The sequence below is a fragment of the Caretta caretta genome, chromosome 3 (assembly GCF_965140235.1).
Source record: "Caretta caretta isolate rCarCar2 chromosome 3, rCarCar1.hap1, whole genome shotgun sequence".
NCBI classification, from domain to species: Eukaryota; Metazoa; Chordata; order Testudines; family Cheloniidae; genus Caretta; species Caretta caretta.
Genome location: NC_134208.1, coordinates 130,449,317 through 130,462,307, shown reverse-complemented (window position 1 = coordinate 130,462,307; position 12,991 = coordinate 130,449,317). Strand labels below are relative to the sequence as shown.

General features: G+C 39.7%; 1 protein-coding gene across 18 annotated transcripts in view; it reads right to left on the bottom strand.

Annotated features, from left to right (window-relative positions):
- Positions 1-12,991, bottom strand: part of FAM120B (family with sequence similarity 120 member B) — a 192,729-nt gene that overhangs the window by 176,428 nt on the left and 3,310 nt on the right. For 17 of the 18 annotated variants that reach the window (XM_075126889.1, XM_075126890.1, XM_075126882.1 and 14 more), the window contains exons 2-3: positions 6,849-7,904; positions 3,719-3,899 (exon numbers count right to left, since the gene is read on the bottom strand). In XM_075126889.1, coding sequence (XP_074982990.1) covers positions 3,719-3,899; positions 6,849-7,868 — 1,201 coding nt within the window. In that variant the 5' untranslated portion in view covers positions 7,869-7,904. Of the gene's footprint in view, positions 1-3,718; positions 3,900-6,848; positions 7,905-9,474; positions 9,494-12,991 lie in introns of those variants that run through there. The other variant, XM_075126876.1, reaches the window with a different exon arrangement.

Below are 12,991 nucleotides of genomic sequence, written 5' to 3'. Positions count from 1 at the left end.
CAGTGGTGTGAATAAGCCACGCCCCTGAGCAACGTAAGTTACACCGGCGACCGAAGCGCTGGTGTGGACAGTGGTATGTCAGTGGGAGATGGATTTATTACACTGATAGGAGAAAACTCTCTCATCAGCATAAACAGTCTTCACCAGACACACTGCAGCAGCACAGTGCAACTGTGCCAATGTAGAGCTTCTAGTGTAGATTAGCCTCAAATTTGACGAGTGGTCTATCTTGTCTAGTATCCCATCTACAACAAAAGCTAGAACCAGATATATTAGCAGAAGATGCAAGAAAACTTTAACAAACAAACATGGAATTACTTGCCCAAAGTAGTTAGTAGTAGGCATATGCTTAAGAACCTCAGAAGACATACCCCTTTAAAATTTTTATTTTGGTTCAATAGGACTTGACTTAGGCCTTGTTTACACTACCACTTTTGTCAGCAAAACTTGTCCCTCAGAGGTGTGAAAAAACACCCCTCAGAGCAACATAGGTTTCACCATAGGCGCCAACTCCATGGGTGCTCAAGGGCTGGAGCATCCACGGGGAAAAATTGGTTGGTGCTCTGCACCCACCGGCAGCTCCCCGCCGCTCCCCCCCCAACTCACCTCCGCCTTGCCTCCTCCCCTGAGTGCGCCACGTGCCCACTTTATCCCCCTAGCTCCCAGTGCTTGCGCTGCAAAACAGCTGTTTCGGGTGGCTGGGAGGGAGGGGGGAGGAGGGGGAACGTGGCGTGCTCGGGGAAGAGGCAGGGCTGGGGCAGGGGTTTGGGGAAAGAGATCCAAGACTGGCACGTTACAGCGCTGAAACTTGCAGCGCTCAGGGGTGTGTTTTTTCACACCCCTGAACGAGAAAGTTGCAGCGCTGTAAAGTGCCAGTGTAGACAAGACCTTAATTGTGTGTGATCCTGCAGACATCACTGAAGTCCTGCTCCTCAGAGGAGTAAACAAAAGCCAACCAGGCTGTTGTCCTCAAAAACTGAGAAATGATGGGCTGAAAAATGGCTGTTGCGCATTATTTTTGCTGAAACCTATGTTGTTCTCTCCATATGCCTTTTAAACTCTGAGTCTCTTTTTCCTATTTTTTTCCCTTTTACTGTAAGACTTCAATCTTTACTAGACAAAGGAAGTCAGGTGCCCAATTACGCGATTTCTCAGTCTGTAATAAAAACATTCGTTTAATTGATGTCGAACTTTCATGGCTAACCATACAAAGTAAATAGGACGAGAAAACATATTACAAAACATAATAAAAGTGCAACAACAGTTTTTCATTTTCAATCCATTGTCTAAAAACCTTTTGAAGCTTGAGGCAAAAGACACATAAAAATACAACAGTTATGAAACAGAAGACTTAAGATCATGAATTTTCCACTCAGATCTGTACAAATAGACTCTTGCACTCGTGCAGAGTCTCACTGAGTTCAACTGGATTCCACATAAGCAAATCCAGTTACAGAATTGGGTCCAAATCAGGGGGGAAAGAAATGATATTTTCTTACTCACAACTGGATAAAAGAAATACAATTCTCAAAAGTGCTTCCATTTATTTTTATTTATAGTTAGCTCAATAACAAGAATTGCCTAAACCTTCCTTTTATTTGCAAACAAAAAATCACAGTAAAATTATTCAATTTTATAACTTATTTTTTTAAAAGTACATAAATGATAGTTACTTTAACCTCTGAAGAAGCCTTGTATTAAGACCTAGGACTGTCGTGGAAGCAAAAGAACGTTCCCATATTTCTTAACCAGAACATTCAAAACTTAAATGGTATTGCTTCGTCTTCTGATCACTAATAACTTTCACATGTATTCTTTTAACAATAAACGAAAAAACATTCAGTTATTTTTTTAAACTTAAAAAACGTAAAAGGTACTAAAATTCAACAGTATGTAGAAACATTACAACATTCTAATTTTCATGATTTCTGATTGATTCCTCACTAATTACATGTATATTGCCCACAGTATTTATCCTAAATGTGATACAGATGTGAGCCACTGAAACTTGGAATTAAAGAATTTAGATTTCCAAAATATAATTTTAAATGTCCTCAAATAATTAAGTGTAGTTGTAGCATTGTCGGTCCCAGGACATTAGAAAGACAAAGTGGGTGAGATAACATCTTTTATTGGACCAACTTCTGTTGGTGGGAGAGAGAAGCATTCAAACCACACAGAGCTTTTCTTCACGTCTGGGAAAGGTATTAATAAGAACATAAGAATATAAGAATGGCCATACTAGGTCAGACCAGTGGTCCATCTAGCCCAGTATCCTGTCTTACGACAGTGGCCAATGCCAGATACTTCAGAAGGAATGAACAGAACAGGCAATCATCGAGTGATCCTCTGTCACCCACTCCCAGCTTCTGGCAATCTGAGCTTAGGGACACTCGAGAATGAGGTTGCATCACTCTTCATCTTGGTTAATAGTCATTGGTGGACCTGTCCCCCTGTTCTTTTTGAAACCCATTATAGTTTTGGCCTTCACAACATCCCCAGCAACAAGTTCCACAGGTTGACTGTACATTCTGTGAAGAAGTACTTCTTCTTTTTGCTTTAAACCTGCTGCTTGTTAATTTAATTTAATTAATCAATTGGCTGCCCAATATACCAGCCTCTTCATGAGTCACCCTAAAGAAGAACTGCTGGACTAATGCACCACAAAACCCGAGATACATGGATGATATTTTCATTCTCTGGACAGACAGCTTTAAATTCCTCATAGATTTCCACCACAACTTCAACAACTACCACCTGTCCATCAAACTCTCTCTGGAACATTCCCACACTAGCATCAACTTCCTAGACATCACGATCAGCTTCAACAATGGAACCCTAGAGGCAACCATATAAAAAGAAAAGGAGTACTTGTGGCACCTTAGAGACTAACCAATTTATTTGAGCATAAGCTTATATAAAACCATATAAAAGAAACCCACGGATCACCACACCTACCTTCATAGGTCCAGTAATCTGCCCAAACTCATCAAGAAATCTGTTATCTACATCCAGGCACTCACACACCACAGAATATGCTCCAAGATGAAAGTCCGGGATATACACCTTAGCATACTCAAAACTGCCTTCACCAAACAAGGACACTTCACTAGAGATAACAATAACAATAACAACTGTCACTACGCTCTGAAATGAACATACACAGGAAAATGATAAAAGACAAAAACACCCTATCATCTGTGGGTGAACACTTCTTGCAAAGCAATCACGCTGTTTCTGACCGATCAGTCCTCATCCTCAAAGGAAATCTGCACAACATTTTCAAAACACACGCCTGGGAGCTTAAATTCATAACTCTGCTAGACACTAAAAATCATGGACTGAACAGCGACACTAAATTTATGACTTATTACAACAATCTGTAACCCACTAACCCGCTCTTTTTGTTCTATAACTGCAGAGGTGTTAATAAGCCACTCTACTTTGAATAGTCCCTTACAATATGTGCGAACTACTTATGCTAAACAATCTGTTCCGCCTTGCATTTTGCTGTGAGTCTGGAAGCACCTTTCCCAGACCTGAAGAAGAGCTCTCTGTGGCTCAAAAGCTTGACCCTCTCACCAACAGAAGTTGGTCCAATAAAAGATATTATCTCACTCACCATGTCTCTTAAATAATTCAAGTATGTGGTCCAACCTGCATGCTCTAAAATTACCTGTCTCTGACACTGTGCAATGAATGCAGGGATAACCCTTACCTTTTCCGGACTCCAGCAGAACAGAATAAATATGTTGTCGAACAGGACGGTAGATAAGTGCCTGTCCAGGAAGTTCTGTATCAAGTTCATCTTCCAATGTATTGCTGCATTCAACCTCTCCATTACTGAGGACATTGTACACCATATAATTTTCAGCTCTGACGTGTTGTTCTTTAGCTAGCTGTTCAAATGGGGAAGAAGTCATTTATTTTCTACTTTAAAATTAAGAAAACAAAAAATGGCAAAATTAACTTATTTATGAAATAAATATTTCCTCTGATCTCGGTAAAATGATGCCCAAGAAGGAAACAACTGATATTTCAAAATATCAGAATCCTACATTTTGCTTTAAGGAAAAAGGAAATAATATAATCTCATTGGTGTGTCATTTTTTTGTGGAGAGGACGAGTCCACAAAAATTCCGTCATTCTCTTCCTATTATTCCCCCACTCTCCATGGCAATTAGTGCCAATGTCTTTGCTACCAGTAACTCCCATCAGAGAAAATCAGTACCACTCTTTCGTCAGCTGAGGCCTTGTCTTCACTGCTAAAAATGTGTATTTTTTTAATTTGGGGGAACTAATGTGTGAGCTATCCCAAGGTGAAAACTCAGAGAAGACAAAGCACTTTAGTTTTACTGTGCAGTAAACTGGGTGAGGTCAACCCCAGGCAGGGGAACAGTACTGACCTCACCTTTTTTAGCAGAGAAGACAAGGCCTAAAGACTGTCACTGGAAAGCAACATACTACAAGGGGCCAAGCAACACTGCAACACTTCCAATCTCTAAAAGCCTAGGAGCTCAGGGACCCACATTTGGAAGCAAGCTTTGCTGATGCTAGACTAAGGGACGAGCATAGCTTGTTTTACAAAAACCATTTCAGGTTTTTCCCTGATTTGTACACTCAGAAAATAGCTATGTAAATTACAAGGCCATAGATGCCACAATATCAGTAGCAATATTTCACATTTATATAGCATCTTTCATCCCAAAGGATCCACATACCACCACTGAAATGCAGCTATCTAAAGGGAACACCCTGGCAATCAATCAGTGCAGAGCACGCGGCACAACAGTGGGGAAGGAAAAATTTTGGCTAAGCATAAAAGGACATAAAAATCTTTACTGTCCAAATAAAGTAAACAGGGCTTCAGTTTACAAAATCAACTCTATATTAAGTCAATAAATGAAGGGCTTGTATCAGGTTTTTTATAGCACTCATTGCTCTAGCAGTTAGCTGCAGCACTCATTAGCATAGTGCTGATGGCTACTCCAGAAGAGGTGTTTACAGCTATTTTACCAATTTATATCCTCAATGAAGTAATAAATTTTATTCCAATAGCCCATTTTAGATGCTACAAAATTGGCACACTAATGGATACAAAATATGCTACACTAATAATATACTTCATTTCATTTTAGGCATATAGTTTGCATAGACATGAGTTCACAAATTTTGTGAAATTGCAAGTTTGGTTGCCACAATGTACCAGAAATCCATGATTTACAATACACTGAAAAGTAAAAACACAAGCTGGGCTCCATACTAACCATGGACACAAGTGTAATTGACACTGCATCCTGAAAAATGTTTCCACTGTATATAAATAGGCAGACACAAGAGGTGCAAACTTTTCAAGACAAGCAGCATTGGGAGACAATGTACCCAGGCTGGAATTGAAGTGGACTTGTTTATGTGGACTTGTTTGCATTTAAGATAGCAGAGTTCTGTTCATTCCAAAATGTGAACAGTTGTATTTGCTTTGTCAATGTTCAAGCATGGAAAAACAAACCATTTATCTACAAATTAGACGGTACGTTTTTTTGGGGCAGGGACTTCTTTACTTAGGGTTTATAAAGAAACAAGTACAACAGGGCCACAATCTTAAGCTGAGCTTCCAGACATTATCATTTATTAACTGATTTTATTACATTACCTCATCATCTTAGGAAACTACATCCTTTCGCATTAAAGATCAAACCGAGGTAATGATCATGATGACATCTCAAGGTCCCTTCCAGCCCTACACTTCTATGATTCACGGTATGTTCCATAAGAGAAGGAATGTTAACTCTGATGTCCTGGCCATATTCCAACTTAGGGTATGTCTATATGTACAGCACTACAGAGGCACAGATGTATCAATGCAGCTGCGCCGCTGCAGCGCATCTGGTGAAGACGTTCTATGCTGATGGGAAAGAGCTCTCCTGCTGGCATAAAAAAAAATCACCTCCGCAAGCGGGAGAGAGATTCTCCTGCCAAAATAGCACTGTGCACATGAATGCTTTATATCGGTGTAACTTATGTCGCTCAGAGGGGTGGAATATTCACACCATCTGAGCGACATAAGTATTGTCGACATAGGTTGCAGTGTAGACATAGCCCTAGATAATTAAATTTTACCTACCTAAATTTCCTTCACGTTTTCAATCAGAAACAGTATTCTTCTTCATTTTGACTTTACCACTCTAACAGGAGTCATTACAATCAATTATATGTGGATGTGTATCTTTAAACAGTTGCTATATTTTAACTCAGTGATGGCTGCATTTTAAAGGTGGACTAAGTGAATACTGTGTAGTTTTTATTTCAGTTTGTAAGTTTGGAATCTTTTGAGATGGAAATCATAATGTAAATATAAATATACTTTCAAATTATACTCAGAGAGACTTTTTTTAAGATAACTAAGAGAGGTAGAAAGAGAGATCCTATGTTCAAAGCCTATGGGCACCTAACAAAATATGGCTCTTAAATTAGATCCTACACACAATTTCTAAAGGGGCATTTTCTTGAAGTCTCAAAGTTCTCTCTTAATACATTGTCATAGATTTAACATTGTCATGTAAATGAAAAGTCTTACAAAATATATTAGAGAATTAACAAATCTCTGTGTTTCTGGTTACCAAAAAAAAAAAGACTTGGTTCATTCAAGGTAAAAGACTATTCTTAGCTTGATCCTGAAGTACCATTGCCTGTAAAATTCCAAACCATTTCAGGATCAGCCTTAACATTCAGTAAGGAAAATAATATTTTGCTCGGAAAAAAAAGACATACATGAGTCCACTCATTATCATGTGTCAGTAAACGTTTACAGCAAAAGGGTGATGGCGAAGCTTTAAGAGATGAGATACCTGAAAGATCTCCTGATCTGGACATATGGCTGTTTCTTGCTTGACCAGGTGTATTTGAGAATTTGATACACCGGGAGGAAGCCATGGAGACTGTTGGCCAGGCAAGATATAGGACTCCACTCCCCTATAAAGCAATTTCTTGTCAGATGCCAAAGGTAGCATTTCTTCCAAGTCTTTCAGGCTACCATAACAGCATGGAACTCTTGATATGTAGCTTGCTACAGCTAGAATTGTGTTAGCCCTTTTGTCATAGCTCTGGCTCTTTGGAGGACATGAAGCTACACATTTCTGCCAGAAACCCTCCAAAATGTCTTCTGGAACTATATCATTCCCAAGCAGGCAAGCAAAAAGAGGGAGGTCTGTTATGTTGAGGCCCAGTGCATGACAGAGGTTCTCTCTAGAGTACATAACAGTGACCATCCTGTCCAAGGAGAGCTTATCAATAGAAAAATAGGAAGAGGTGTTATAGATGAGGTAGTCGGTATCTTGTCCAAGAATTCCCATGCAATTATTTTGCAGCCCATAAGAGGCCACCTCATAGTCCGCCTCTTGCAATGAACATATTGTTTCTTGACCAAGAGACTTTAAGGCAAAGCGTGTAAAAGTTGCCAACCCTGAAGGAATAAAGAACATCCCTCTCCCTGGTTGTTGTCTATAGGACTTGAGGAACTGGAAGATTCTGGCTATTTCTTTGTTGTTCTTCAATCTTCGTTTGACCCATTCATCTCTCTTTTTCTGCTCTACCACACCATCAAAGCAGAACACCAGCTTGATATCAGCTGCCATAAAAGCTTTAATAAAATCCTGCAAATTAGCAAGGTACTCTTGCCACTGGCCACCACAGACCCAGGATTCTGGTGTGTACCAGTGTCGAATACAGCCCATGGCATCTACCACAATTACAGGAGGGGAGTCAGGATGATTGATGTGATGTTTTTCTGCCATTTCCTTCAGATTTACCATTGTACATGCATCAGGGCAAGTGTTTGCCACAAACCACTGCAAACCTTTAATGCCCATAGTTGATCTCTTTTTAAGCCGAATTCTCTGAGCAATCTGAAAAAGGAAAAACAAAACAAAAATGTTCTAAACCACAATATTAAGAGAGAAGCAATGTTCAATGGTTAGACAAGGGAACTGGGAGTTCAACGAATGGGGTTCTGTTTCTAGTTTTGCTCATGATTCCTTGTGTTATCTTAGGCCTTAGCTCTCTGAACCTGTTTTTCCATCTTTAAACTCGGGATAAAAACTTTGTGATGCATTCTGCCTTCCATCTTTAGTTCTCACTATATCAGCACAAAACATTATAATCTATGCTAAAAGTATTATTTTAAAAAATCAAGATGAACAAAGCTCAAATAAACGGATTTATTTTTAATACAAAAACACAAAGTCTACTTTAAAAATTCAGTGTGTTTGTTTATAGGGACTCAAACAGATATTGAGAGTAAAAAGTGTGTAACTTTTCCCGTGCCAAGGGGGTTTACAACATAGAGACTACTAGCTTAACTTTCAGGGGCCCTCAGCACTCACAACTCTAACTGAAGTCAGTGGAAACAGGGGCTCAACAACTATTAAAATCAGCCCACAGCCTTGATCCTGCAATTGGATCCACGCAGGCAATCCTCCATGCCTACTTGAAGCTTCAGTATAGTCAATGGTCCATCCTCATGAATCCAACTGCAAGACTGAGACCCATATTTTTGCATGCTGTTTTAGTTGCTTCCATTGTATTTTGATTTTAAAATCTTATGCATTTTACTATCATGTATTTTCAAGACTCAAAAGCTAAATTTCAGAACACATTTAAATAATTATGTCCCTAGTTATATGTAGTAAGTTTATGATAACTTGACTGTTAAAAGGATTAACACTTTTAAGTGGTCACTATAGTGCGTGGTCATTTTGAATCAATTAATCTAAATAGAAAAAATGATACATACTGACTACAATCTTAATACAAGGAAGGGATTAAATCAGATTTTTCTGTATTAAAAAACTGCCAAATGATAATAGAAATATGAATTCCCCCATCATTTTCTGTGTTTAAAAACATGCAAAGGAACCCAAGTTATATATTGTGAAAATAAGTATGGGAGAAGAGTTAAAATTAAAACCTTCAACCACCTCCATTTTTGTTGACAGAAATCCCTGCTCATATTAAATGATTTACATAGCTTTAATGATAGCTGTCTTTTTCTACTAATACAAAGGCTTTTTATTTCAAAGGATTTTCTACCAAAACCTGCTGGTGGCAATACAGAATTTTTTATGCAGCGAGACAAGCTCGTTTTTCTTTTTACTTTGACTTTATTCAAAATTGTCCCCTCCTTTCTCACACAAACAGTGAGGAAATTCACTGCCTGTTTTAATTAAGCAAGTACAAGTATTCCTGTCTTTCACACTGCTCATTTCTCACATTTTAATTACAAACTACCTCAGGAGTGTTTAAAAAAAGGAATTGAATACGAAAAGTATCATGAATTTACAACTCTGAAAGGTGCCTATGAGCCTTTCTTCCTCCTCAGAGTTGTAACACCCTTCACATGCAGTTTTCAAACACCTTCTTCAGTGTGAAGTGAGATGAAATGTTTAAAGCAATCTAGAACTACACTGTGGATATTACCTTTTGTAAAAATAGAAATATTATCCCCGTCACTACCACACAGGTGTATATGGTACAGGGTTGCTTTCCCAAGCACTATTTCTAGGGCCATGTGGGTGTCCTTCAAATTCCAGCTGTTTGTGTCATAAACCAGAGGTTTTCACTCCGTTGCACCTGTGATCACGAGAGGAGTCACACATCTCTTTAGATTGAGGACTGGTGTATACAAATGCACCATAAAGAGTTCCTTAAAAGGAAGTTATCACATTTCTATGGAGACCCAGCAACAGTTGGACTTGTGAACTGAGAGAACCCCTCCACCACCTAGGTACTGTTGTTTGCAGTTACACCAAGTGATGTGGTGAGGTCTGCCACAGGGTTTTTGAAAGGAACCCACATGGTTTCTGCAGAAATGCACTGGGTCCAAGCAACAGTTTTAGCTATGAAGATCCAGTAAAAGGAGACACTCTCTCCCCAATCAGGTGCTGAAGGAAGAAGCTGCACTAAATAATTTAGAAGCAGCACTATCTAAAGGTGATGCAAATACTCTCCAGCCTTCATGGCTATATCAATATCTGAAACATTCTCTCACATAACTAAGGCCAAACTATACTAGGGACATTTTCACAAAACTTCCCACTATTGCCTGTACTAGTTCAGTAACATCAATAACAGCAATGCTTGGGAACCTAGTGTAGACAGACTGCTGGCTGTCATCAGTATTTTCAGCACTATCATTTAACCATACTCAAAGCAGATGTAATCAACACAATGCTATTTTTGTGCATTAATTTTAGTGCTGTTGAAAGATAACAGACAGTACCGGAGGTTTAAGTCTTCTTTTTAACCACAGAACAGACACAGCCTGAGCAACAGCAGCAGTGCAAGCTTCCTGCATTGCCCCACCTCTACAATGGGCCTTAACCATGACCTGACAGATCACCTCTAATAAATCTGTTAGTCTCTAAGGTGCCACAAATACTCCTTTTCTTTTTGCGAATACAGACTAACATGGCTGCTACTCTGAAACCTCTAAGAGGTAAGACAGTTCAGTCTCCAGGTGCATTCAGTCCTCAAACTCCCTGCTGAGACTGACAAGGGTACCAATTTGGGGTTGTCTACATCAGAGATTCTCACCAGAGCTCAGGGCTTCTGACCTGTAGGACACCAGGGCTTGTGGCTCTGGATTTCAGCCCCACAGGGGGCAATGAGGCTCAGAGCTTCTGGCTTTTGGGGGGAGGGGGAGGATTCTGGGGCTTGGGACTCTGGGTTTCAGCCTCGTGGCTCCAGGCTTCTGCCCCACAGGAGCACCAGGGCTCATGTTTCCGGGCTTCAGCCCCACAGCTCCGGGCTTCAGTCATGGGGCCTCGCAGACCCCTGGTTGAGAAGCGATGGTCCACATAACAAAATCTGATCATGTTTAAACACAACTGTGAACGATAAAATAAGATATGATAATGACCATGACTAAGTCATCAGTGTAGACCAGGACAAATCATGCTCAGCTTCATGTCAAATAAGAAGATACTGAACCTGTTTTTTCCTGGGCTACATTAAACACTAAATTATAGTCAAAATCTAACTCAATCATTTACAATCATGTTTAAATGTAACATTTTGTAATGTAGACAAAAAACTTAAGTGTTAAATATGATGGTTTTTTCTGAGGCTTGTGGGATCTGGGCTGAGACCACTAAATTACTTTATGTGGTTCAGATGGCCCTCACTTTTAAATAATTTTTGAACATTAATGACCTAGGCTAACTTACAACTAAGAGATGAATGTTTCTATATTCTATAGCCAATCTTGTGAGCCACTAGTCCCCCTAAAAAACAAGAAAACGGATCCTGAATCTGTCAGTTATTCAGGTTCAGTAGCAGATTATTATACAAGCAGACCCATTGATTTCAAGACTACTTAACCTGAATAAATGTAGCAAAATTGGGCCACAAATGCTTTGTTCTAAAATTCTGGGTAGATTTCTAACAGCCTTTTCATCCTCAACAACAGAAAATACATACACAAATATCATTTGTTTACATCGAACACAAAATAAATCTAAACATTTATTTTTAACATTATTTCCTCAGGTAATTAACAAGTTAACTGCTATAGAAAATACAACGTTCAGCCTATCATGGTGTCCTGAATACCAAAATATCAAGTGTGTACACCTGCATGGAAGCTCTCCTATTCTCCAAGGAGCAATATAATCAGAACTATTTTTTGCTTCATGTTTTGTATATAGATACAGATGTGCATGGCCCACCCTTATTTTGGAATGGTGGCAAATCATCAGTCAGATATAACTTACATGTATGTCAGCACCAAACAGCAAACCTATCATTACGCAAATTTTATTAGACTCATAGCTAAAGTGCAGTCTGTCAGTAGCTGAGAAAAGCCTGCCATTCAACAACTAGACATTATGCCGCTAGATGGCAAAAATATTTAAAATAAGTATTTCCAGCCCCCATCAGACTCCTCCATTCAAGGCACACAGAATGAAGCCTTGTCTACACTATGGGCACTACGGCAGCTATGCCTTTATAGTCTCACAGCATAGACTCTTCTTACAGTGATGGAATGGGTTTTTCCACCACTGTAGGTCAGTGGTTCTGAACCAGGGGTATATGTGCCCCTGGGAGTTCGCAGAGGTCTTCCAGGGGATACATCAACTCATCTAGATATTTGCCGTTCTTTACAACAGGCTACATAAAAAGCACTAGCGAACTCATCTTCCCTTCCAAATGCAAACAGATGGAGATCATACCAAAAGGACTGAAGGTAAAAAATCCATTACAATCTACATACCACACAGACTATGCTGACAGATTCTGCCACACTCTCTCAAAGAAACTGCGGAACTACCTGATCAACATCCTATACAGCAAACAGGGAAAGATTAAGAATGAGTTCTCAAAACCGGATACTCTCATAAAAAACCAACCTTCCATACAAAAACTAGACAAGCCATTTACAACACACACTTTGCTTCTCTACAAAAGAAAAAGGACACTAAACTTTCTAAACTATTACATGCCACAAGGGGCCACAACAGTGGTTCCCTTAACCCACCCAGCAATATTGTTAATCTATCCAGCTATAGCTATACTCTAAACCCAGCAGAAAAATCTGTCGTATCTCGGGGCCTCTCCTTCTGTCCCTCCACCCCCACAAACATGATACAGTTCTGTGGTGACCTAGAATAATATTTTCAACGTCTCCGACTCAAGGAATATTTCCAACACACCTCTGAACAGCACAGAGACCTTCCTACCAACACTCCAAGAAGAAGGATTCTGGGTGGACTCCTCCTGAAGGTCGAAACAACAGACTGGACTTCTACATAGAATGCTTCCGCTGACGTGCATGGGCTGAAATTGTGGAAAAGCAACACCACTTGCCACATAACCTCAGCCGTGCAGAACACAGTGCCATCCACTGCCTCAGAAACAACTTTGACATCATAATCAAAAAGGCTGACAAAGGAGGTGCTGTCGTCATCATGAATAGGTCAGAATGTGAACAAGAGGC